The sequence below is a fragment of the Bos indicus x Bos taurus genome, chromosome 20 (genome assembly GCF_003369695.1).
Source record: "Bos indicus x Bos taurus breed Angus x Brahman F1 hybrid chromosome 20, Bos_hybrid_MaternalHap_v2.0, whole genome shotgun sequence".
NCBI classification, from domain to species: domain Eukaryota; kingdom Metazoa; phylum Chordata; class Mammalia; order Artiodactyla; family Bovidae; genus Bos; species Bos indicus x Bos taurus.
In genome coordinates, this window is record NC_040095.1 from 62330110 (window position 1) to 62357890 (window position 27781).

Sequence of the window (27781 nt, forward strand, 5' to 3'; positions counted from 1 at the left end):
CAGTTTCACACTTTTTTACTTTTTCAACCATTACCGACAGCTTCCTCCATTCCAGGCAACCGTCCGTGTCATGTGTGAACTCAGTCAGTCCCCATCACGACGCTCTGCAGTAACTACTGACGTCCGCTGAATATTAAGAAGAAACAGGCCTAGGGCAGGAGGTGACTGGCTTTGGCTGTAGAGAGGCTGAACGGAGGAGCTGGAATTTGACACCAGGATCCAGCTGGTTTTATGCGTCTTTCTGCTCTGACCACGTTCAGTCCAGGGATGCAGGCCTAGAGGTTTGTACTCATGAGGGATTATTCTAGACTGATGAGGTTGTGATCACGCAGATGGGAACAGGAAAGGGAAAGTATATGAAACCTAATGCCAAATTTGTTAACCAAATAACAGAGGAAAAGGGGGAAACACATTAGCATTGAATACACTGTCTTAAGCAGACCCATCTCTCCTGAGATCTGAAAAATGGTTCTGAGATCCTGTAACTGCCTGAAACCTGCACCAGACCCAGGAAAAAAGAAAGACAGGAAATCCCACGCAAGGTCTAGAGTGATTAGCAGGCAATTGATCTAAGAGCAAGAGGGTTTGTAATTCAAATGAATTCACATGGGGAAAATTCCTGGATCGACAGGGTAAGTTTTTGGTGGTAAAAGTAAATAGCTACACTCAATTATAAGATCCAGAAGTAGTAAAAGCAGATGAAGGACCCCCCAAACACAAAAGCATCATAATCACCATTTAATTAGGAGGAACCATCCCTCCCCAACGTCCCCGATAAACTTCGTGGAAACTGATTGTTGTTGTTTAATTGCGAAGTCGTGTCTGATTCTTTGCGACCCCATGGACAGAGAAGCCCGTCAGGCCCCTCTGTCCCTGGGATTTTCTAGGCAAGAATACTAGAGTGGGTTGCCACTTCCTCCTCCAGGGGATCTTCCCGACCCAACGATTAAATTCAAGTCTCCTGCACTGGCAGGCAGATTCTTTCCTGCTGAATCACTAGGGAAGCCCACTGCTCTTTAAAAAAAAAAAAAAAGAAAGAAACTGTCATTGAGTCAAAAGCACAATCAATGAAATTAATTTCAATTAAGATCTTTTTTAGTTACAAAAAAGTTTTTCATCTTTGAAGCCTGTCTTTGCTTATAGAATTTATTTTTCTTACAGCATCTCCTAAAACACTCTAGTTAAGTAAAGCAGGAGAAAAAATAAAAAACAATCCAAAGTAGGTTGGGGATCCTCTAACTCCAATCTAATCACAAGGCAAGGGTCTTCCCAAGTGTCGCTAGTGGTAAAGAATCTACTTGCCAGTGCCGGAGATATAAGAGATGTGGGTTCAATCCCTGGGTTGGAAGATCCCCTGGAGGAGGAAATGGCAACCCACTCCAGTATTCTTGCCTGGAGAATCCCATGGACAGAGGAGCCTGGAGGGCTACCATCCATAGAGTGGCAAAGAGTCGGACATAACTGAGCGACTTCACACGTGCACACACAAGGTACTGAGATGGGAGGGCACGCCTTCTCTCTAGGAGCTCGTAGGGTCCAGCGAGATCAGCTGAAGCCAGAGCCAAGAACAAAACCAAAATAAATTAAGATGATGAAATCAAGTAACAGCGACAACAGCGTCTCCCACTGACTGAGATGTGAAGACGCTCTCTCTGTGCCTGACCCTGGGTGCGGGCTTCATGAACATTTCTCACTTAATTGTCAGAATAACTCAAGGAGGCTGTGCTCTACTGATGGGCACTGATTCTCTTTTAGCATGAGGAGGAAAAGATCTTCGCTCTTCACTGCAACAGACGGGATCTTTCTAGTTGTGGTATGTGAACTCTTAGATGTGGCATGTGGGATCTAGCTTCCTGACCCGGGATCGAACCCTGGCCCCCTGCATCGGGAGTGTGGAGTCTTAGCCAGTGGACCAGCAAGAAGTCCCAACACATATTTTTTAAGGAGCACACTCAGCATTGCCTGGGGCCCTGAGACCACAGAAGAAAGGTGGGGACGTACCTGCTAGCATCAGGGCTCGGATGCACTCTGTCCGGCCCTGCATGGCTGCTTTCATCAGGGCCGTGAACCCGAATGCGTTCCTCCTTTCAAGGTCAAGACCAGGGAAATAGTTCAACAAGTAGTTGGTGATGGTGACGTGCCCTGCAAAGAGAAATGCACACGTGGATGGACCACCCTCCACAAAGAGTGGGCATCCCAGAAGGGCTTCCTACACACAGAGCAAAATGGGGCAGCGTCCGCCTGCAGGGCTGGACCATCTTTGGGAGGGTGGGCAGCGTGTGTGTTTGCCTCCCAAGCCACAGGAAAAAATTCTCAGGAGTCCAGGATACAAGGCGACGGAGGACCCTGCCTGGGCCACAGCGCTGCTGCCTCTGGTTCACTTGAGTTCCCTTTTGCCAACCTGCTTGAAGGCCAGCTGTCCAGGCAACCTGTTAAGGAGTGGACATGGGCAGCAGGGAGGCTGCGGGGGCACACCTGAGCTGGTCGCATGCGGATTCTGTCAGCTCCCAGCAGGAGAGGGCAATGCAGAACAGAAAAGGAAGCTAGGAGCCATTTCCCAGAATTCCAGAGCCTCAGAGAGGAGACAGTCTGCATCTCATCACCATAGCAACAGGATGTGTTAGTGCATACTGCCACCCTGGCATGGCTCAGAAGGTCCTCTCTCTCTCTCTCTCTCTCTCTCTCTTACACACACATACCCACAGAGAACACAGGGAGTGTTGCTACCCAGACCCTCATCCATTAACCCAAGCAGGTAAGAATATTCATATCAGAATATAAATTTCTCCACTTCATCGCCCTGTACTTCAAAAAAAAGGGCCGGATTTTCTGCTCATTCTCAGAGGATTCTCAAAAAGCCTGCACACTCTTAGGTAGCGGTGAATAAGGAGAACATCATGTGAGAAGCTGTGTTCCCAGGATGCTCCTGGTTCACCCCGAGAAAGATCCTCAGACAACACACAAAGAGGCTCTGGGGTCAAATGCCCGAGCTGTCCGAAGCTGCTGTCCGACACCTGGGATGGGTAATGAGGCTGTCCTGTGCACTGTAGGATGGTCAGCCGCCTCCCTGAACTCTGCCCACTAGACATGGTAGCTACCACACCTCCGTCCCTCCCAGGCATGACAACCGCAAGTGTCTCTGGACCTCACCAAGTATCGCTGGGGGCAAAATCAGCCCTGTTGAGAACCACTGTCCCAGAAGCTCAGATGTCACTGTTTCAGGACCAAGGTGGAGGACAGCCTCCCTTTCTGCTCCCCTTCGCCCTGACCCTGGCACCCCCAGCCCCTCTTGCTTGCCATCTGCATCCTGGCCCTAATGATGGCTAACACACCTCAGGAGTGCGGGCAGTCTGCACGAGGGCCTGGGTACCAGTCTCCATCCTTTTTTGAGGGGGGAGCTGCTCTGGGTCTTGGTTCCTGCATGAGGGCTTTATCTAGTTGCCGTGAGCGGGGACTACTCTCTAGTCGCAGTGTTGGGCTTCTCATTGCAGTGGCTTCCAGGCTCCAGGGCTCAGGAGTTTCAGGGCACAGGCTGAGGTGCCCCTCGGCATGTGGGATCTTCCCGGAGCGGAGAAGAACCCACGGCCCCTGCACTGGCAGGCACATTCCTCACCACCGGACCACGAGGGAAGTCCCCAGTCTCCATCCCTCTACCCTGAGGATTCAGCTCTGAAAGCCCCTCATCCCCACCCCGTGCAGGTCCCTCGGAACCCCCCTCACTGTCAGGGCTGCAGGTGTAGGGCCAGGTGGACACTGAACTGTACTTTCTGCTGTTAACTGGGCACCACCGGCTCCTTGCAGGGAGGCTTCTGCACCTCGAAGAGGCCAGGAAACCTGAGGCTCCTTCCTTGACTGGTACCAGGAAGGGCACTGCGTGAGACTGGGGCTATGGCAGAGGAGGTAAGACCTCCCCGGAAGACGGCAGGCACGAGCCACAAGGTGTTTCCTAAGACTCACATACACACACGCATGTGCACGCACACACACACACACACATGCCCTGCAGGCTGGGAGGCCGAGCCAACAGAGGCCCCCAGCACAGCGGCAGGCAGAAGCCCCTTCTCCTGCTGCAGTGGCATCGCCTGGGCTCCACCCTGGCCCTGCCAATACGTGCACGCCCCTCAGTAACTAACTCCTCCCACGTGGGAGCCCTGTCCTCCCTGTCGTCGCACCCCGATCAAGACATATGTACACGTGGGACTGGGTTTCCTTCCCCAAAAGGCACCAGACACTGCAGGCTGCTGGCCGAGCGATAGTACCTCCTTCTCATCAGCCTCCGGGTTAAAAACGAACAAGCAGCAAAAACCAGGGTGTGGACTCTAACAGAAGCAGTGTGGTCTGCTCCCCGTGGCAGACCTCAGCCCGCCTCCTGACCTCATTGCCAACATGAAAAGGTGAAACTTCGCTGACTTTCTGAGATGAGCACTGACTAACACGGTCCTGTCACGGGGTTAACAAGCCAGAAACAAATGAGAGGGACCTTTCCGCTCTGTGACTCACAGATTCCAACCAGAGGCTGACACTTTTTGACTCTCTGCTGTTTACAGAACCCACGCCACCCCAGCCATTCCCCCCGCCCCCCGCCGACCCAGGAAGGATGCTGGCTGTCAGATCCCCAAAGCAGCTTAACTGGGGCAAACTGTCAGGGCGGGGGCAGAGGGAGGGCGGTCTTTTGATCTCAGTTGCGTTTGTGGGCCAGCTAAGCGCTCTGCAGCACCTGTCAGTTAGATTTAGCCAGGGTCGTAGTGAAACAAATTGCAATTTGTTTAGAGCCATTTTTTCTAAAAAACATGAAGGAGTGTGTCGGACGCATCTTCAGCAGGATGTCCTTTGCACTGACATGCTAAACGCTCTAAACAGGCAGGGAGAAGGAATACCTAGGATCCACAAAGCAAACGGTCCGTTATATAGATCTGTCCTGTGTGTTATGTAGAGATCGGAAAAACCAACACGCAGCCCATGCGTTCTGACAACTCGGACTCAAGCTGTCATGACCCATGAAATCACTCCCAGGTCCCGCTGGCTTCCCCAGGATGACAGAACAGTACCTCTTATCGCACAGACAACCTCACTCAGCTGAAACAGAAGATGGACCTGACGCTGCTAAGAATGAATAAATGTTAACCTTCTTTAAGATGACAATTAACCAAAAGGAGCTTTCTCCTTGAGTAAGAAAGATAGACAGATGATAAGTAGGTAGATAGATGATAGGTAAGTAGATACAGGGACAGATGATAGATAGGTAAGCAATAGATAGATGATAGATGGATAGACAGGGAAGACAGACAGATAGGTAGGTACATATATTGATGAATGGATCATAGATAGATGGATAGATGGTAGGTAACTAAATAGAACCCGGCAAGGAGATCCAACCAGTCCATCCTAAAGGAAATCAGTCCTGAATATTCACTGGAAGGACTTACGCTGAAGCTGAAGCTCCAATACTTTGGCCACCTAATGCGAAGAACCGACTCCTTGGGAAAGACTCTGATGCTGGGAAGGGTTGAAGGTAGGAGGAGAAGGCGATGACAGAGGATGAGATGGTGGGATGGCATCACCAACTTGATGGACATGAGTTTGAGCAAGCTCTGGGAGTTGGCGATGGACAAGGAGGCCTGGCGTGCTGCAGTCCATGGGGTCACAAAGAGTCAGACATGACTGAGTGACTTAACTGAACTTCCTTATAAAACAGAATGTGTCTTACATTAAAATCTAGTTTGAGCCTAGTCACCATGGACCATATGAATAGGATTTGGTCCCTGAAGTCCTCAGAGTGGACTTTGACCACACACGGCTCAAAAACACCCCCTCCCATGGACCCTGTTAGCCTTACCCTGCCTAAAAGCAGGGCATAAGTGACCCAGGGAATAAGTTAATTCTTGATGACTCAGCTTCAGTGGGGTGACTAAGTAGCCATGTGGACAGAGAACTGAGTACTTAAGAGAGCTGGGTCTGAGAACACCCAAGTTCAAGCTTCGAGCCTGCCACTTAAAATCCGGGTGACCTTGGGAAGGTCAGTCAACGTCACTGAATCTGTTTCTACAACTGGAAAACGGAGATAATATCAACTTCACGATGGTGAAAATGACGAGAGACAAGGTATGTATAAAAAGTGCCTAATAGACAAATCTCTGGGCAGAAAAACTCCAAATAACTTATGCACGTGCTCCAGTCCCAAGGAGGTGACACAGTAGAACCCACTCCTTCACTCGTGGGCTGTGCACAGACTCCACTCCGAAGAGTAAACTATGAAGATGGTGGTGGGGGTAGTAATCTTCCAAGAGAGATGTCTGGCCAACACGACCTCAGCCTGGTGATCAGGGTCAACAGTCGTGTCCAGAGGTGGGCGGACAAAGATTCTCTGCTGATCAAACTTCAGTCAGGCTCCTGAACCTTCTCCCAAGTGCATCTGTGCTCTTCCTTGCAAAATCTCACTTTAGCAAGAACCCAGCTAGTAAGTCAATTGAACTCTGGTTAACTCACCCCTGCTCCACTCTAGTATCTGATCTGTTCTTCATCCCCCACCACCCCGCAGGGGATATCCAATCACCCCGGCCCATCTTCATCAAGAATCTTGCTAGGTTGGTTTGGCCAGAATCCCTCTGATGTTCCTTCCGCCTTAGTAATTTTCCATCCACAGACCCCTCCCCTGCCATTCTGCTCCATGGCTATAAATTCCCACTTGCCCATTGCAATGGTGCTCATGCCTGTCTGATGATTCTGAACAAAGTCAGCCTGACCGTCTATAACTGGTGTCATTGAACACTTTAAAAAAAAACAAAACCCTTCATGGGACATCATGAGACTAGCACTGTGGTACTCCTTTGAAAAACCCACAACTCCACTCTAATCATGAAAAAAACAACAGACACACACAAATTGAGGGACCCGCCCGCTACAGACTACTACCACCCCAGTGTTCTTGCCTCAGAAATCCCATGGACAGAGGAACCTGGCGGGCTACAGTCTGCAGGGTCGCAGAGTCAGGCATGACTGAAGTCACTCAGCACACACACTGCAGACTACTAGACAAGCACTCCCCAGACTGTCAAGGTCATGAAATCTGAGGCACTGTCACACCAAGAGGAACCTGAGGGGACACGACAACGAAACATCACGTGGGACCCTAGCCGGGATCTTGGAACAGAAAAAGTACATTGGTGGAAAAACGAGGAAGTCTGAATTTTAAGAGATGGACATAAGTTAATAATAAAGATGCATCAATACGGGTTTATTTTGTTCGATAATAGACAAAATTTGTGTCATAATAGTGTAAGATTCTACCACAGGGGTAACCAGGTGTGGGGTGTTCTGAATTCTCTGCACAATCTTTGCAGCTTTTCTGTAAGTCTGAACTATTCTAATATCAAAAGTTTGTCTTATGAAAGGGGAATCTAGGCAAGGGCCACTCAATAGACTGCAAGGTAGGGACAGTGATTCTCATCCGGCTGCTAGGTGCAGATCCTATCCACGCCATACACAAGCCTCACCAGTGGAGGGGGAGGGGGGCTCATGGGTGGGCGTGCAATGGACAGAGAAGATGTGGTTGGACCCCCAGCAGGACAGGAGGGTAGAGAGGAGATGCTGACTCAGAAGGAAGTGAATGGACACGTCTCGGTAATTGTTGGGCTGAACCAAACAACAGAAAAGCCAAAGGTGACTCCTGGGGACACCCCAGCCCCAGGGTTCTGACTCTACTTTGGATATTGCTGCTGTTGTTGATTACTTGGCCAGTGGTGTTTTCCCTGAGGGTACACGAGGGTGGAAAAGTCCATGGTGGCCAAGTCTGACTTCCTATCTGTCTATCTATGTTGCGGAAGAAAAGCAAAGCTCCCTTTGGATCATTGCCATGGTTTCAAAGAGAAAAGGTTAATATCTATACATTCTTAGAAGCATCATGTCCACCCTTGATTTCCATTGAGTGACGATACCCCAAGCCCCAAGTGGGGAATTTTAAACTTTCCCACTCTCTTTTATTTTTTTCTTAATTATTTATTGTTTGGCTTTGCTGGGCCTGCTGCCACCTGGGCTTTTCTCTATTGCGGTGAGCTGGGGCTGCTCACTAGTTGCAGTAAGTGGGCTTCTCTTTGAGGCAGCTTTTCTTGTCGCGGAGTGGAGGCTCCAGGGGCGAGGGCTTCAGTGGCTGTGGCGGGGCTGTGATTCCCTGGCTCCAGGGCACAGGCTCAATAGTTTGTGGTGTGCAGGTTTAGTTGCTCCACCGCATGCGGGATCTTCCCCGACCAGGGATCAAACCCGTGTCTCCTGCATTGGCAGGCGGATTCTTTACCCCTGAGCCATCAGGAAAGCCCTAAACTTTCCCACTGTTACAGGAAACCCCTCTGCACCTCCTACTTCACAGAGGGAACTGAAACCACAGAAGGGAACTCCCTCTACTTTCCCCCCATCACCCCCCAAACTTCCCCACATCCCTCCTAGAAAAGAGGGGAGGATTCTTCTCCTATTGAAATGCCAATCTCTCCTCCCCATCCAGTGCTTTAAAGACATTCCCCATCCACTGCTGGAGAATATATTCACGCTACAAATTACTTCCTCTTTCTCTTCAACCTCTCCCACCTTGCAAATTCATTCCCACCAGACTGTATTATGGCTTAAATTTTTCACCTTTTGCCATGTGGCTTCAACATTCTTCAGTTAAGAACACTGGGACTTCGCTGGTGGTCCACTGGTTAAGAATCTGCCTGCCAATGCAGAGGACACGGGTTCCATCCTTGGTCCTGGAAGATCCCCCACGCCGCGGGGCAAGTATGCCCGTGCGTCACACCTACTGAGGCCCTCACACCCTAGAGCCCATGCCTCACAAGAGAAGCCGCCACAATGAGAAGCCCTCGCACCACCAGCAGACAAAGCCTGAGCATAGAAGTTAACACCCAGTGCAGGCAAAGAAAACAGGGTTGGCCCACTTGACATCTGTGGAAGCTCGAAACACACACACTGGCAGGACTATCTGCCTAAGGAGAACGTGCCCAAGATGACGTGATGGTTCCAGGAAGAGGATGAGAAATCCATGGAGCAGAGCGGCCCAGGCAGACGGGTGTGGTTCACTCACAGACACGTGAGCCAAGGCCGTCTAGATCAGCCGGCTCCCAGCCCATCCACAGACGCATCAACTATAAACACGGTAAACTAGGGCTGGAGACTGTCATGCAGCAATAAGCTGGTACACGTGCTCAAGGATCTCCTGGCTTAAAATACACGACTGTCTTAGTCCATTCGAGCTGCTGTAACAAACTGCCATTGACTGAGTGGCTTAAACAAGAAATATTTATTTTTTCACAGTGCTGGAGGCTGGGAAGTTCAAGGTCAAAGTGCCAGCAGATTCTCTCTGGTGAGAATCCACTTCCGAGCCCACTCCCCGATTCATAGATAGTTGTCCTATTGTGTTCTCACATGGCAGAAGGGGTAAGGAAGCTCTCTGGAGTCTCTTTTATGGAGCACTAATTCTATTCATGAATGATCCCCTCCTCATGACCTAATTATCTCCCTAAAGCCCCATCTCCTATTACCATCCCATGGAGATTAGGATTCAACATATGAATTTGGAGGGGGACATAAACATCCAGTCCATTGCAATGATCAACAATAATCCCTGTGGCCCTGTCTTTGCACTCCAGTCATCTGCCAATCATATGACATCTTTTCAGTCTGAATTCCAGTCACCTGCTCTCACTATTGCTACTTACACCCCCACCAATCCTCCTGAAACCATCTTCCTTCATTCCCCGATGACTGTCTTGTACCAAAAATCTGACAGTTATGAGTCAGTTCCCACCTTACTAGACATTTCCATAGCATTAACCACGTGTCTGCTCCATCCAACACTTTCTGCAAATGTCCTGATAGCTCACCCTTCTGATTTTCTTCCTAGCTCTCTGTCCACCCCTCAATTTTCTTTGTGAATTCTTCTGTTCTCTGCTTTCTGAAATGCCACTGTTACTCGGATGCATGACTAAGCCTTCTTCTCATCTCATATACCCTCCCTCGGTGATCCTATCCACCCTCACGGATCAAGTCATCATCCTAAAACTTCCAGATCACTTATCTCTAGCTAATCTATTTTCCTGAGTTTCTTACCTAAGTATATATCTACTGGATATTTCATCTTGGGCGTTCCACCAACAAATCAAATTCAACATATAAAATTTAAAACATGTTTCTTCCAAACCTACTCCTCCCATCCACATTCTTTGTCAGTGATGAATATCAGCAATCACCCACCAAAGTGCCCAAGCCAGAAGTCTGGGCTTTCTCTTCAGCCCTCCCCTATCCCATCAACATCCAAGTATGGAGGAATTCTGCCAAAGCCACCTCTTAAACATCTTACAAGCCTGTCCATGTTTCCCCATCCCCACTTCTAACCTGGATGGCAGCCACCACCATATCCTTCCTGGGGTCCACTCCTCTCCTAACTGAACTTGTCCCATTTATGCTCCATTTTCTACACTATCAGCAAGAAACTCTTCCAATCGACACAACTACTACTTAAACCCTCTCATGCTTTCTACTCTTTAGATAAATTCTTGACTCTTTAACCAGCTAGCTTCTTTCTATCTAGCCCTGCTCTCTGAAGGGTAGCCGAATATGCCACCCAAAACATGCAACTGTGGCATAAGAATTATTTGAGCCAAAGACAACAGAGAAGAAGCAGATACAAGAAAAGCTCCCTGTCCTCCCCCATGTGCCTAAAAGCAGGACATACATTTTCTTATTTTATTCTTTTATTTTCCCAGGTTTTATTGATATAATTAACATCTAGCACTGTGCTGAATTAAGGAGTACAGCATAATAATTTGACTTCCATATATTGTGAAATATTACCACAGTAAGTATAGCTAACATCCATCATTTCATTCACATACCCAAAAAGGGGTACAGTTTTTCTTCTTTGTAATGAGACACTAAAAAACTGCTTTCCTCTGTCCTGTATTTCTCCATAAATATATGGAGATGGCATATATTTCCATCTTCTGTCTTTAAGGAAGATGACACATAAGCCAGAGTTCTGAGCCACCTGCTTGAGTTACTCATCTTTAGCTGGGTGTCCCCCACTTACACATGAGGTCCATGTGTTTATAGGTGTCTGGTTCTCTCTTGTTAGTCTTTTATTACAGGGGTCTCACTTGGGAATCCAGTAGGGTAGAGAGAAGGTTATTTTTCCTTCCCTATATCCCCTCTTTATCCTCAGCTCTTGCACGCATGGACTCTGTAATTATACAACTCTCTCTCTTTTTTAAAATTGTAATTTATTTATATATTTGGCTGTGCTGGGTCTTCACTGCTGCTCGGGCTCCTCTCCAGTTGCAGCAGGCAGGAGCTACTCTCTAGCCTCAGTGCACGAGTCTCTCATTCAGATGGCTTCTCTCGTTGCACCTCCTGGGCTCTAGAACACAGGCTCAGTAGTTGCAGTGCTCGGACTCAGTCACCCTGAAGCATATGGGATCTTCCCCGACCTGGGATCTAACCCAAGTCCCCTGCATTGGCAGGCAGATTCTTTACCACTGAGCCATCAGGGAAGACTACAACTCTCTTTCCCTTCACCCGTGTGCCATGCTTTCTCTAATCTACTGGTCTTTGCAGTCCCCCTGCCAGATATGTTCTTCCTTTGCTTCCAATGGAAGCTCTGCCCTCGTCCCCCAAGATTGAATCAGGCACCAAAACCATGATGCCTCACAGTTCACATTTCCATGTGGCCATGGATTCCCACAGCCACCATAACCCTCATGACCCTGATCTCAAGTCCAAAACTTCCAATGGACAGCACACTTGGTAAATATTTAGTAAAAAAGCTGAAGGATTCCTACTTCTCCCTTGAAAGATGTTCACATATCAAAAAAGTTGTTAATTTTCAAGTCCCTGGTGGCTCTGTTGGTGAAGAATCTGCCTGCAGTGTAGGAGACCTGGGTTCGATCCCTGGGCTGGGAAGATCCCCTAAAGGAGGTCATGGCAACCCACTCTAGTATTCTTGCCTAGGGAATCCCCATGGACAGAGGAGCCTGGCGGGCTGCAGTCCACAGCGTCTCAAAGAATCGGACATGACTGAACAACTAAGCACAAGTCATAAAAGCACATTATCAAGATCACAGGGCCATCACAATTAATAATTTTTGACTCATTCAACACGTAACCGGTACCAATTATAAGCTAAAAGTCTTGTTTATGCTTTCATTCAAGGAAAGGAAACAGACAATAAACCTGTGCTGCTCTAAAAATGGGAAAACGTTACCAAATTAGGGTTGTCTAATAGCAATCCACTCCAGTATTCTTACCTGAAAAATCTCAGGGACAGAGGAGCCTAGCGGGCTACAGTCCAAAAGGTCACAAAGAGTTGGATGTGACCCAGCACGCACACACCGAGACTTGATTGCTCTGACAGCAGGTACTCGGAATGGAATTTCCCCAATGAGGCCAGTAGAGGGAACTGTTGATTGGAAATATCAGGTTCCAGCAGCACCAATGAAGAGGACAGGTTCTTTGTTCCCATCCAGAAGCGGGGGCGGGGGGCTGCACGTGGGAGCAGCAGTGGGGAGCACACACAGGCCATCCTCTCTAACTGGGGAGCACACACAGGTCATCCTCTCTAACTGGGGAGCACACACAGGCCATCCCCTCTAACTGGGGAGCACACACAGGCCATCCCCTCTAACTGGGGAGCACACACAGGCCATCCCCTCTAACTGGGGAGCACACACAGGCCATCCCCTCTAACTGGGGAGCACACACAGGCCATCCCCTCTAACTGGGGAGCACACACAGGCCATCCCCTCTAACTGGGGAGCACACACAGGCCATCCCCTCTAACTGGGGAGCACACACAGGCCATCCCCTCTAACTGGGGAGCACACACAGGCCATCCCCTCTAACTGGGGAGCACACACAGGCCATCCCCTCTAACTGGGGAGCACACACAGGCCATCCCCTCTAACTGGGGAGCACACACAGGCCATCCCCTCTAACTGGGGAGCACACACAGGCCATCCTCTAACTGGGGAACAGGACCATCCTCTCTAGCTGGGGAGCACACACAGGCCATCCTCTCTAACTGGGGAACAGGACCATCCTCTCTAACTGGGGAGCAGGACCATCCTCTCTAATTGGGGAGCAGGGCCAGCAGCTTCAAAGGAGGTGGCATTGCTGTGCACGGTCAGAAAGGCTCGGAAAACGAGTTTATGGGAAAAGGCAAGGCAGTGCTAGGAAACCTGAGAGACGTGCCAAGCCCTAATTTATTTTAAACAGAAACCAAGTAAAAGCAAAACCCTTCAAAAATCCATAAAAATCACAATGAAGTCAGACTCAAATCATGGTCGGGTGTAGTGGTAATAAAATAAGATAAATACAATGAAGAGGCGTTTATCCCCGGCTCAGGCCAAGTCATACATTCTCCTCGAAAGTGGGGCCCTCCCCAGATCCAGTTCACAAGTCGGAACACACACAGGCAGCCTGAGCCCCCGGCCGCTGCCTGAAGCCTCCTGGCTCCAGCAGCAAGTGACATGAAGAATGTCATGAAAGGCTTCTTTGGGGTTAGCTGCTCAGTTGTGTCTGACTCTGCAACACCATGGACTGTAGCCTGCAGGCTCCTCTGTCCTTGGGAGTTTCCAGGCAAGAATACTGGAGTGGGTTGCCATTGACTTGGTGGTAAAGAATCCACCTGTCAATGCAGGAGACATAGGTTCGATCCCTGGTCCAAGAAGATCCCACATGCCATGGAGCAACTAAGCCCTTGTACCACAAATATTTAGATCACACTCTTTAAGCCTGGGAATCACAACTACTGAAGCCCAGGAGCCCTAGAGCCTGTGCTCCACAAGAGACGTGACTGCAATGAGAAGCCTGCTCACCACAGCTAGAAAGCAGTCCCCACTCTCTGCAACTAGAGAAAAGTCAGCACATTGCAATGAAGACCCAGCACAGGCAAAAATACCAAATAAAGAAGTTAAAAAATAATGCCAGACTGGCTCTCAGTGCATTTCCTGCAGAACTTTAAAGATATGTTCAAGGAATAACAGGCTTCAGGGATGCACCAGAGGCCATGTGTGCTGAATCAACTTGATATTATCACCAGTTCAGAAGACCCCTGTGGTTTTCTGATTTCATCTTCTGCTGTTCTGTTAAAGGGGAACAAGAAACAGGAAAAGGAAACACCTAAAGCCATCCAATATTTTGGCCACCTGATGCAAAAAGCCGACTCAGTGGAAAAGACCCTGATGCTTTAGAAAGATTGAAGGCCTGAGGAGAAGGGGATGACAGAGGATGAGATGGTTGCATGACACCATCGACTTAATGGACATGAGTTTGAGCAAACTTCCAGAGATAGTGGAGGACAGGGAAGCCTGGCATGCTGCAGTCCATGGGGTTGCAAAGAGTTGGACGAGATCAAGAGGCTGAACAATAAACAAAGCCACCCTCCGGGATGTAATTCATTCCTTCCATTATCTCACTTTATATTTTTGTTAGGGCAAGTCTGGTAGAGGTTAAAATTACTGGTATTACTGATATTTAGGGATTCTTGGAGGCTTTATTTTCATACATTCTCACCATAGAAAAAGCCTAATTCAGGTTCAGTTGTGTTTTTCTTTTACATTTTATTTTTTATGTGAACCATTTTTTAAAAAGCCTTTATTGAATTTGTTATAATATTGCTTCTGTTTTGTGTTTTGGTTTTTTGACCATGGCCACAATGCATAGGGGATCTAAGCTTCCCGACCAGGGATTGAACCCCCATCCTTTGCATTGGAAGGCAAAGTCTTAACCACTAGACCACCAGGGAAGTCCCTCAGCTGTATCCTGATTCTGCAGAACTCGAGGAGGTTAGGCTTTGAAGAGAACACCGGACAGGCAGATCAGGCATTTGCATCCTAATTTACACTCCGAGGCCGGGCTCCTGACTCTCAGCCAAGATACACAGCTGTGATATCAAATAATACAAACGTGTGGTCACTTCCCAGTCTTCCTTAACCACAAAGATTCGGTGGGGCCAACGCTGACCAGGTCAAGTCAACTGGGGTCACTGCACCGCCCTGGCCAGTGACTTGTTTGGTCAGGGCCGGGTATGTGAGGCAAGCCTGACAGCTGTAACCAAAGCTGTGCTGCAGGCTTCTGGAAATGCTCTCCCATCTCAGAGAACAGAACATGGACTGGGACTTGCTCCTTCCCAAAGCTTCCTATGCTGTAACGTGAAGCCACGCTGCTTGGAGCTGCCAGGCCATCTTGAGCCCAGAGGGAAAAGGTCAAGAATTTCTGAGAAGCCGGGCCCAGGTCCTGACAACACAACACCACAAAATGAAGCAACCACCCTTCACTCCCAACTGTTGCCTTCAGACAGGTCATGTTGCAAGAGAAGGCCGTTTTCTCATCGTGGAAGCTTGTTTCGTTGGACACTCAGGAGACTGCACCCAAAAGCCAGAGCAGATCCTGCTGCTGCTGCTGCTGCTGCTAAGTCACTTCAGTCGTGTCCTATCCTAGGCGCCAGTAAAAATCACAGAAACGCAACTGCACCTGTGCCTCAGACGGTAATGACTCCGTCTGCAATGCGGGAGACCTGGGTTCAATCCCTGGAATGGGAAGATCCCCTGGAGAAAGAAACGGCAACCCACTCCAGTATTCTTGCCTGGAGAATCCCCATGGACAGAGGAGCCTGGTGGGCTATAGTTCATGAGGTTGCAAAGAGTCGGAAACGACTAAGCATTAACACACACACAAGTGCAAACAGTAAGCGAAGTCCATTTGAGCTGACGCGTTCTCAGCCCTGGGGGATATGCTGGGAAGTTGAAACTGGCACAGCTTCTCCTAAAAGCCACTTGGTAGGGCCTTCCCTGGTGATCCAGTGGTTAAGACTCCACACTTCCACTGCCGGGGCCGCCTGTTCAGTCCCTGGTCGGGGAACTAAGATCCCACAGGCCCTGTGGCAAGGCCAACAACAACAACAGAAAGCCACTTGGCAGGGGCTCCGTAAATGGACAGGTTGAAAACGTGCCGGTCCTTTGATGAAGCGATTGAGTTCTAAGAATCTGTGCGTACATTTCTCCTCTTTCCTTCTCTGCCCTGCTCTGACCTCCACAAACCACACCTGCGGGGTCCCTTAGCCCTGAAGTCTCGGGTGTGACTTAGCAGGGGCCCTGTGGAAGGTGCCAGAGGGGATGTGCTTCTGGTCCCCGCCTGCCTTCTAGCTAGGGGGTTCAGGTGACCCAGGCCCCAGCTCCTGGGGGCAGCCCTCCCCTCTCCCCCGCCCCCAGGACCCTTCCCTGAGCTCGGGCCCCATCTCCACTCGCAGTCCCCTTAACCATTGCTCGGTTTAGCCTCTGAGTGCACCTGCTGCTCTACTGTACCACCAGGATGTTGGTGGGTACACGCCCCCGCCCCCTCCAAACTGTCCCCCTCGCATCCCACCAGCCCCGACCCCGACACGAACGGCTGCACTCTGGCGTTGTCTGTAACCGGCTAATTCAGAAACCCTCGAGCATGAGACTTTAAATTCAGGAGATGGGGTTACGTGGGCCCTTGACCGCCCCTGTAGACCCAGCACTTAACACAGCCATTGGACATGAAGTGACTGCCGGATAAATATGTTTTAAAAGAAGATCTTGTATAGTAAAGATGAGCCACAGTTGACTGACTTTCTCAGTTACTGGACGCCAGGGACACGGACGTGAACACACCATCACTCAGGTGTGTGCTGTAGGAACCAGGCAAATCTCGTGTCCACTGGTCCATGCAGAAAGATCTCCTAGATCTACTGAGTGAAAACAATTAAAATCAAGTCTCTACAGAATTGCCCCATCCAAGTAAATAAAAGGTGCCTGCACACACTTTGTGTTTGAAAAGGAGAGACTGAGTTCTGGCAAAGTAACCAGCTGGAATGCGGCCAGTCAATGAGAGACCGGGGAGAGAGAGAAGGGACAATTCTTTTATTTTTTTTAAACAGTTTTTTAAAATATTTATTTGGCTGGACCAGGTCTTAGCTGCAGCATGTGGGATCTAGTTCCCTGACCGGGGATCGAACCCAGACCCCCTTGTACTGGGAGTGCAGAGTCTTAGCCACCGGACCACCAGGGAAGCCCTGGGAAATTTCTAATGATTTTTTAAAACAATACTTCTGTAGTGATTTTTCACCATAAGCACTTATTACTATATGTTTTTTGGTAGTAAGAAATCATCAAATAAATAAAGCTGGTTATAGAATTGGATTAAAACGGGGCATCATTTGATTCTATCCACTGAAATCACAGCCTCTTCGGTTAAAATATCAGTACGTGAAAGTCATAACAGAAGCTCTCAGCTGCTGTCCTTTATCCTCGCTGTGATCTAGTGATGGCTGTGTCCCTGTGATAACATCTCACCCGGCTCCGTGAACCACTCCAGCTCCAGCTCCGAGGCCCGCTGACAGGCACCGGGGCCACCATTCTGTATGGGAACCTGTGACACTCCATTCCCAAAGTGAGGTCCCCAGACCTGAAGCACCAGCCTCACCTGGGAACTCGCTGAAACGTGCACTGCGAGTCTCACCCCAGGCCTTGCTGCTGCTGTTTACTAAGTCATTTCCGACTCTTTGTGACCCCACAGACAACAGCTCGCCAGACTCCTCTGTCCATGGGATTTTCCAGGCAAGAATCCTGGAGTGGGTCGCCGTCTTCTGCTCCAGGGGATTTCCCGACCCAGAGCTTGAACCCGAGTCTCCTGCATTGTCAGGTGGATTCTTTACCATTGAGCCACCTGGGAAGTCCCAGACCTACACAATCCAAAACTCTGGGGACTGGGTCCAGCCATCTGGGTTAAAACACAGATTATCCACCTGTGGGTTATGATGATTCAGCTTGTAACTGAGCAGGATCCTCCGGGGCCTTCCCAGGACAGACACCCCCACCCCGACCACAACCTCTGCCAGCCTCTTCTTTGTACAAAAAAAAAAAAAAGGTTAGCCTCCTGCTGCTGCTGCCGCTAAGTCGCTTCAGTCGTGTCCAACTCTGTGTGACCCCATAGACAGCGGCCCACCAGGCTTCCCCATCCCTGGGATTCTCCAGGCAAGAACACTGAAGTGAGTTGCCATTTCCTTCTCCAATGCATGAAAGTGAAGTTCCAAAGAATAAATTTAATCAGAGTAGTGAGAAAATGCAGAAATAAAGGAGAACAGTCAAGCAAAACAAATGAGTAATAGTTTAGCCATTAAATAAAGTCAAGGACCTTCAGTTCCTTCTCAAGGGCCACAGGTGATATTCTGAGCCACGTCCTCTGAGCTGTTTTGCAGATACTGAAACCCCCACCAGGTGGAAGAACTTAACTGTATGCTGCCCATAAGCACGAGACCCCAGACCGCTTGGAACTAGAGGTTGATGAGGTTGACTTCCAGTTATCTCACCACCAGCCAATCAGCAGAATGTTCACAAGCTGATCAGACACCCGAAACCCCTCTTCCTCATCCTGTCTTTAAAAACCCCTCCCTGAAAGCCTTCAAGGAGTTGCAGCCTTTGGAGCACTACCTGCCTGGATTCTTTACTTGGCGCCGGCAATAAATGCTGCCCTTCCCTTCACCACAACCCAGGGTCAGGAGGTTGGCTTTACTGTGTGCTGGCAAGCGGACCCAAGTTCGGTTCAGAAACAAGCTCAAGTCTGACAACCAAGCTCTGTGCTCCGAGGTCATGATACTCTCAGGGAGGAGGGCAGCAAGTCACCATCCCCAGCTGTATCAGTATATTAGGGAAAAATCATGTCCTCACATGGAGGCAATTAAGATAAAGAAGGAAACACTGTTTTCTTTAAAATATAGCACGGCAGAGGATGAGATGATTGGGTGACATCACCGACTCGATGGATGTGAGTTTGAGCAAGCTTCAGGAGTTGGTGATGAAGAGGGAGGCCTCGTGTGCTGCAGTCCATGGGGTCGCAAACAGTCGGACATGACTGAGCGATTGAACTGAACTGAACAGCACAAAAACTACACTCCACCCTTCCCTGCTCCCAAACAATTCAGTGCCAAACCTTGGTGGGCAGAGCCAGGAGGCTCCCTGTAGGCCTGGGTGGGTCAGGGCCCCAGTGGAGGGAGCGGACACCGTGCCAGGGGGAGGGAAGTCCATACAGAGCATGAACAAATCAGTTAAATAGGTCAAGGGCTGTGGAAGCCAGGAAAAAGAGGAAATACATTACGTTTTGTTTCTAAAAGAAGATAAACAGAATTCATCGACACGTCCAATCGTTAACAATGGTTCCCTCCAGAAAGTAAAAACGGAAAGACCTGGCAGTGAGGAGCTAAGTGATTTTCACCCTTAACTTTAATTGCTTGTGTGTTTTATTTTCCAAACATTATCTACTATATTTTACAATCAGCTTATCAGAACATCGGCAGGGCTCCGTGGAGAAAGCACCAGGAGAGCCGCCACGTTGCCAGCCTCCTCCGGCATGACCCAGTCTGGGTTGCAGTCCCAACCCCCCCCACACCCTCACCGCTGGTACCTGCACACTTCAACACACCCCAGCCATCTGCATCCCACCAGCTGCTCTGCAGTCTAAGCTTTTTGGAGGGGAGGCTCCACCAGGGACCACCAGCTCTCTTGAGGGCAGAGCAGGAAGTCCATGAACACAGGAGTCTGCCCCCTGTCTCCACTTCCCACAAAAGCAACGGGCAGAAGACTTATCTGTACCAGAAACCACAGAAAGACACCATCCACTGGCCAGAATTCCTGGAAGGAATTTCTGTCAAATGCAGTGGAGACAGAAGCAGGTTGCAGGCAAGGACAGGGCATTACAGGTATTTGACCTGTAATGTACAGGTATGAGACCTCGGGGGGCTCCACCAGTGTCCCCAGAGAAAGAGGGGCTACAGAGATGCATGGAGAGCCACTGATGCCGTTTCCAACCCCCAGGCACATGAGCCAAGCCCGTGGTGCTCCCACACCCAGCTCCTACTGCTGCAGAGATGACACCAGGCAGGGGGCAGGGGACATTCAACCATGATGGCACAGGCTGCTGGCCCACCCCACGCCTGCAGCCCAGGACGGGGAGCAGCTGGGGTCCCACACCTGCAGCCCAGGGTGGGGAGCAGCTGGGGTTTCACGCCTGCAGCCCAGGGAGAGGAGCAGCTGGGGTGACTGATCCCAGCCTGCCTGGGTTTCTCCCTCTAGGTCCCAGGCTCAGACCCAGAGCCTGGAAAACACACGGAGCCCTTTTCTTCTCTTTTTGCTGGGCCTCTCTCTAACCTTGAAAGGACCTACGCCATCATCTTTTTAATTTATTGTTTTTTTATTGGAGGATAATGGCTTTACAATGTAGTGTTAGTTTCTGCTGTACGACAGAGTGAATCAACTCTATGTATACATATATCCCCTCCCTCTTAAGCCTCCTTCTCACGAGGCCCCATCTCACCCCTCTAGGTCATCACAGAGCACCGAGCTGAGCTCCGTGTGTTGTACAGTAGCTTCCCACTAGCCATGTCATCTTTGACTTAAATAAACCAGTCAGAGAGGCACGAACCCTGCGTAAAGATAATCGAACTTTGTATTCTTCCAAATTCCCATGTTGAAACCCCAGTCCCCACTGTGTCTGTACTTGGAGATGGAGGTTTTGTGCAGGTAACTTAAGGTTAAATGAGGTCATATGGGTGGGGCCCCGATCCAACAGGACTGGTGTCCTTACACGAGGAGACATGAGACCCCTGGATCTCCTCTCTCTGCCATGCAAGGACATAGCAGGGAGATGCCACGTGCAAGCCAGAAAGAGAGGCCTCCCCAGGAACCAAGTGGCCCAGCACCTTGACCCTGGACTTCCAGCCTCCAAAACTGTGAGAAATAAATTTCTGCTGTTTAAGCTCCTAATGTATGGTGATTCTGTTAATAGCAGCCCAAATGGACTAAGACATTAGTATGCTCATAAAGAAAAAACTACATGAGTTTGAGCAAACTCTGGGAGATACTGAAAGACAGGGAGGCCTGGTGTGCTGTAGTCCATGGGATTGCAAAGAACCTGGACACAGCTGAGCGACTGAACAACAACAACAACCCAATGAATAGTGTTAAAACAAACAAATGAAGTCATGTGGAGCATTTCCAAAGATGCTAAGAGTAAAGAAGAGAAAAGAAAAAACAATGATGACAAAGAGTTTAGGGAGGAGGATCTAAGCTACACCTAAGAGGGAATCCCGGAAAGAAAAAATAAAACAAGGCTGATGCAGTGTTCAAAGAAGTAACAAGAAAGTGTTCCCGAAAATAAAAATATGCCTAACATGAGTCAAACAAAGAGAGAAGGAATGGAAATACACAGTATGGCTGTTTTCGGGTTTTTTTGTTGGCGGTGGTTGGTTGGGTTCTGTGCCCTGTCAAGGATGGGGGGCAGGCATCATCACAGTTTAAGACACATCAGGGTGTCACAAAGACAAAAATCAGGCTGCACTCGGATTGCTCCTCTGCAACACGGTTCTTTTTTTTTTTTAAACAGGAAAACGGCAAGTTGTTATTTTCTGTGTGACTACAAAATAAAAATATTTTCAAATAGGCAAGAATTCAGAAAGGGCCTCATGGGTATTGATAGCATAGGCACCACTGATACCCTTACACACACAAAGAGCTCTTGCAAATCACTAAGTAACCTCTTCTTCCTGTTCGTTCTCATGCTCTAGGATGAGACTTGGGCTCCAGTCCACGCCATGGCCCCGCTGCCCAGAGATGCCTGCCAACCTGTGGCAATCCCAGAGGGAACTGGAGTCTGGCACTCTACACTCTCCACCGGCCGTGGAGACCGCTTACCTAGATGGCTCAGCATTTCAAAGGCCTGGGACCCAAGTGGAGATGGTGTTTCTCCTTTTGTACGTCCCTTCATGACCTACCCTTTCACGCACACCTCTTTGAGTTGGCATCACCCACCGTCCAGAAGGGCTGAAAGCCAGCCCAGACCCACCTCTCCCGCTGTGGCCTACCATCTCAACCCCTGGGACCTGAGCTTTCTGCCACACGGCCTGTGTTTCTTCTCTGCTCTGTGACAAGGACTCCATGTCCACCAGGGTCATCTCGCCCCCGTCACCACCCACCCAGCCTCATGCCACCCAAGTGCACCTCCTCACCTTGGATCTAGACCCTTGATCACCTGGTCCTGCTTCCTCATGGGGCCACTTCTTCCCCCATCCAAGAGGCGTTCAGTCCTTGCCCTTCCTAAGATGAGCCAGCTCCCTCTGGGTCCCCGGGCTTTATGGTGTCCGAACAGGCACTGCCTGCCTCTGACTTCTGCAATGCCCAGCACAGGCCCCCTCCTCCATGACCCCAGTCCCAAAGCACCAGGCTAGATGGGGTGTTCTCACCCCACATCTCCGGACACACCTTCCATCGGAGCCCCATCAGATGGCTATTGAGCTGGACAATTACTCAAGGGCAGAAACGCCCTTCACTTCACTACCCCTGGTGCCTGCCTTGGTCCTTGGTCAGTGGGCGGTTAATCAGTGATAAGGCCTCGGTCACTGAACGCTTCTCACAAAATCCTTTTACTCTTTTGCACCTGGGCTTTCAGAGTCCGGAGTGCCTCCATATGAGGGAAGGCTTCACGCGGACAGGTGTGAGTGAGCACAGTCCAAACACCTGGCTGACTCTGGCGGTTTTCCACCTTAGGCGTCTTGATTGAAAAGCAGGTGTGCTCAGATAACTAGTTAAAAGGATGAAACGGCAGGACACTGAGTCTCTGCTTCGCCCGAGCTCCAAGATCAGCCACTCAGGCAGGCTTAGACATGGGAGTCGGTGATGCAGGGTGGGATAGCAGGGTCCGCCTCGGGTGGCCCCCACAGAAGTTCCCTTTCCAGAATCGACATGCAGTCTGCTCCGGGGCATTTTCTGCAGCTTCCCGGCCCTGACTCCAGTTCTCTGCAGCTCTCAGTAACACTCAGCAACACTAAATGGTGGCCCACATTCCTTTCATAGACAAACACCCTTTCTTCTGAACTCAGCCTGAAGCAATTTCTCTCCTGGAAGCTGAGAACCCAAGTGATGCAATAGATAGAATTTTGAAAGCCAAGAATTTTGAAAGCGGTCAATTACAAACCCAGTTAATGCTACAGTTACAAATAAAGCGTGGGTCTGAAGGAACAAGCATAGTTTCATGTTCGTCTCACAATGTTAAAGTTAAGTTGCTCAGTCCTGTCGGACACTTTGTGACCCCATGGACTGTAGCCTACCAGGCTCCTCTGTCAATGGGGATTCTCCAAGCAAGAACACTAGAGTGGGTTGCCATCCCCTCCTCCAGGGGATCTTCTCATCCAGGGATCGAACCCAGATCTCCTGCAGTGCAGCCAGATTCTTTACCATCTATCTGAGCCACCAGGAATGTCCGAATCCAGTTCCAAATCGGAGAGCTGTGCACAGTTCGCTTGGCAATGCTGGTGTAAGGATCACCTCTAGAGATAAAAATCCTGGGCAGGAAGGATGTTTACCCTTTACAAGGTGCTCTCACTAACAAGCCCCACCTTGTCATGCTAACACCCTCTCAGCAAGAAGCCCCTGGTTTTTCTCTACATCTCCAGGCAAAGTGCAAAGTTATCTCCTAAATGTGTCCACATTTTATACATTAACTGTCACTAGGGTCTCTCCCACTCATGAGTTCACCAGCATCTTTCGGACCCTGGGTCTCCGAGCACTGGTGGGGTGTTAGGCTCTAGGAGAGCTGACGTGGAAGCTGGGTGTCCAGTACAGTTTCACGGTCAAAGGCTTCGGGCAGTTGCAGAGCTAATTCCGCCCCACACTGAGTCCCGCACCAGCGGGTAAACTGCACTTGTAACAGAGAACAGACCTGACTCCACACTGGGTCTATTCCTTTCAGCGCAACCCCTGTGCTCCGAGGCCCGTGCTTAGTCATGCTGGATCTCCACCTTTTGTAAGACAATGCTGCCTAGGCCTGAACTGTACAGGACGGCCCATTCTCAAGGCTCTGACCTTTAAAAGTGTAACACGTTTCCATTCATATAGAGATTAAGGGTGGCAGAGCAGAAAATAACAATTGTCCTGGTGGAGATTTACAGGAACCTTGTGACCAGACCTGCTCAGACAGCCGCAAGAACAGAGGATTCTAGCACCAAGAAGGTTGTAAGCGACCAGCCACACACACCCCTCTCCCCTTTTAGTAAAAATGAGCCTAAATTCTAACTTGGGTAAGATGGTTCTTTGGGGGCCCTCGTCCACCATCTCCTCGGTCTTCTGGCTTTTTGAATAAAGTCACTATTCCTTGCTCCAACCCGTGTCTCTGGACTGACTGTCCTGTCCTGCAGACAGCAGTGCAGGCGTGGACTCAGCAACACACTGTCCCAAATGCACAAACAGAATGCACCCACCCTCGACCCTTTCCTGTCCTTCTCAGCAGTAAAGCATGACCTCTGATCAGTGACACACTTGCGACACCAGTCTCAGGAGCTGAGGTCAAGTGCAGGCCCCCCATGGCCTGGGGGCCCTGGTCCGACCTCGTGGGCTCTGGGGAGGGAAGGTGAAGCTCGGTCTTACCTGCCTGGGCAGCCGTGATGAGGGCCGTGTTCCCCTCGCTGTCCTGCCAGTTGACATCAACATGGGGGCACTCTGCTAAGATCACCACAGTATCCACAAAGCCGTGGTAGCAGGCGACAATAAGGCCGGTCTAGAAATGAAGAGGGAAGTGGGTCAGAAGGGCAGAGCGAGCATCATCACTGCAGACCCTGCCAGCATCCCAGTGGGCAGGGCGAGCAGGGGTGAGAGGTCAAGGACCCAGTTTCAGTTCTCAGCATCCAGCTGGAGCAGCCGGCCATGGTCTGTTCTCACATGTGTGGGGAGCGCTGTGCCCAGACACTTTCGGGTATGCCCTGCCCTCAGGGCACTTGCATTCCATTCTTTGTTGTTGCTGTTGTTTGTTTTTACATTCATATCAACAACTGATTTTAACCCAACCTCACTGGGTTCTTTCTAGTTTTTCTTCCTTGCCATGAATGCAATTCCCTTTGTCAACAGTGAGAAAAGTGGTTCTCATTATGCTTAAATATTTATTTATTTATAAAATGTCTTGCATTTAACTATTTCTTGCCTTTATCACGATCCCACCTCAACATAGATTTATTTCTCATCCAGCTCCAGAAGCTGGGGAAGCCTGCCAAACGGAAGTCTCTTACTTCCTTGCAGAGTTGCCAGATACCAATAATTTGCATTCCATTCTAACCGGAGGAAAAGGCATCCGCTACAGACCTAAGACGTGAATGTGTTATAAAGTAGACTCCTCGGGTCAGGGAGGTTGTGAGACCAGGGTCCACTGTGCACGGGAGGGTTCACTGAGATGGGACATCGGCTATGGACAGAGGAGGTGGAAGAAGATGCCAAGGGGACGTGGAGGGGGAAGGTGCAGACAGAGGGCCAGGTCTGGCCACCCAGGGACAAGCCTGCAGGTTGCTGACCACAGGTGGTCTCAGTGGTCAGGGCAACACTAGAGTTTGCTCTCAGTGAGATGGGGAGTGATTGGGGCAGTCCGCTGTCAATCACCTGCATTAAATTCTGGCTGTTGGGTAGAAATCAACCGAGTTTTCTATTCAAGTAGTAACAGTTTTCTGTTTTACTGACTTCGCCAAAGCCTTTGGGTGGATCACAACAAACTGTGGAAACTTCTTAAAGAAATGGGAGTACCAGACCACCTGACCTGCCTCCTGAGAAATCTGTATGCAGGTCAAGAAGCAACAGTTAGAACTGGACATGGAACAACAGACTGGTTCCCAATCGGGAAAGGAATACATCAAACCTGTATATTGTCACCCTGCTTATTTAACTTATATGCAGAGTATATCATGTGAAATCCCAGGCTGGATGAAGCACAAGCTAGAATCAAGATTGCTGGGAGAAATATCAATAACTTCAGATATGATGGTTGAGATATGATGACACCAACCCTTATGACAGAAAGTGAAGAACTAAAGAGCCTCTTGATGAAAGTGAAAGAAAAGACTGAAAAAGTTGCCTTAAAACTCAAACTCAGAAAACTAAGATCATGGGATCCAGTCCTATCAATTCATGGCAAATAGATGGGGAAACAATGCAAACAGTGAGAGACTTTATTTTCTTGGGCTCCAAAATCACTGCAGATTTGATTAAAATCAAATCACTTTCATTTAATCCATGAAATTAAAAGATGATTGCTCCTTGGAAGAAAAGCTTTGACCAACCTAGACAGCATATTAAGAAGCAGAGACATTACTTTGCCAACAAAGGTCCGTCTCGTCAAGGCTATGGTTTTTCCAGTGGTCATGTATGGATGTGAGAGTTGGACTGTAAAGAAAGCTGAGCGCTGAAGAATTGATGCTTTTGAACTGTGGTGTTGGAGAAGACTCTTGAGAGTCCCTTGGACTGCAAGGAGATCCAACCAGTCCATCCTAAAGGAAATCAGTCCTGAATATTCATTGGAAGGACCAATGCTGAAGCTGAAGCTCCAATCCTTTGGCCACCTGATGCAAAGAACTGACTCATTAGAAAAGACGCTGATGCTGGGAAAGATTGAAGGCAGGAGGAGAAGGGGACGACAGAGGATGAGATGGTTGGATGGCATCACCGATTCAATGGACATGAGTTTGAGCAAGCTCCAAGAGTTGGTAATGGACAGGGAGGCCTGGCGTGCTGCAGTCCATGGGGTCATGAAGAGTCAGACACAACTGAGTGACTGAATTGACTGACTGAAGAGTGGAGAGTCAGGGGTGTGGTGTTCCCATTCCCCTCAGCCACACACACAGCTCCTAAGGCCCTTGGAATTCAGTTTTTGTATGCTGATGAGATGACTCACGGTGGAGGTGGGTGCCAGGTGGCTTCAGGTTGGAGCTGGTTTCTAGAAAGCTTAGAAGGGTTGATCTGTTAGTTCCACTGCTCCCCCCACATACCCACTCCTATCTCTGGGGTGGAGTAGAGAAGGATTGAAAACTGAGACCAATCACTAATGATTCAACAGCTGTACAGACCATGCCTACTTAATGAAACCCCCGTAACATTTGAAACAACAGGGTGCAGAGAGCTTCTGCATTGGTGAACACTTCGCGGTGCTGGGAGGGGGAGCTTCTAGAGAGGGTAAGGAAGTCCCACAACCCTGCCCCCACACCTGGTGCTTTTCTTCCATCTGTGCTTCTGTTCCCGAGTTGCAGCCTTTATAATAAAGCAGTAATAGGACTTAAGGGGCTTCCCTGGTGATTCAGTGGTAACGAATCCACCTGCCGATGCAAGAGAATCACGTTCGGTCCCTGGGTCAGGAAGATCCCCTGGAGGAGGACATGGCAACCCACTCCAGTATGCTTGCCTGGGAAATCCCATGGACAGAGGAGCCTGGCGGGCTACAGTCCATGGGGTCGCACAGAGTCAGACACAACTGAGCAACTGAGCACACACGCAGTGGGACTTAAAGCACTTTCTCAAGTTGTGTGAGTCATTCTCACAAATTACTGAACCCAAGGAAGGGCTGTGGGAACCCCTAAATTTATAGCCAGTCAGTCAGAAGGAGGCCCCTGATTCTTACGACTTGCATCTGAGGTGGGGGCGGCCTTGTGGGACTGAGCCCTGAACCCACGGGTCCCCACTGACTCTAGACAGTGTCAGAATTGAATTGGACTGTTGGACACCCTGCTGAGGTTGGAGAACTGGAGAACTGGTGTAGAAAAACAACATGGATTTGGTGTCAGAGAAATCCACATGCTTGGCATGAGAAAAAAAGACCCCACAAGGGACTCCTGCAGATGCTGGACAGACGAAAATGCAGGTGGTCACTGTGCACCAGGATCAGGACAAAAGCCCCACGTGCCGGCACCCTGACCACAGATTTC

At 49.5% G+C, this 27781-nt stretch overlaps 1 protein-coding gene across 2 annotated transcripts in view; it reads right to left on the reverse strand.

Annotated features, from left to right (window-relative positions):
• ANKRD33B (ankyrin repeat domain 33B) overlaps nt 1-27781 on the reverse strand; it is a 101723-nt gene that overhangs the window by 15348 nt on the left and 58594 nt on the right. Inside the window, exons 2-3 of one of the 2 annotated variants that reach the window (XM_027520073.1) lie at nt 24474-24603; nt 2002-2142 (exon numbers count right to left, since the gene is read on the reverse strand). In XM_027520073.1, coding sequence (XP_027375874.1) covers nt 2002-2142; nt 24474-24603 — 271 coding nt within the window. The remainder of the gene's footprint in view (nt 1-2001; nt 2143-24473; nt 24604-27781) is intronic. The other variant, XM_027520074.1, reaches the window with a different exon arrangement.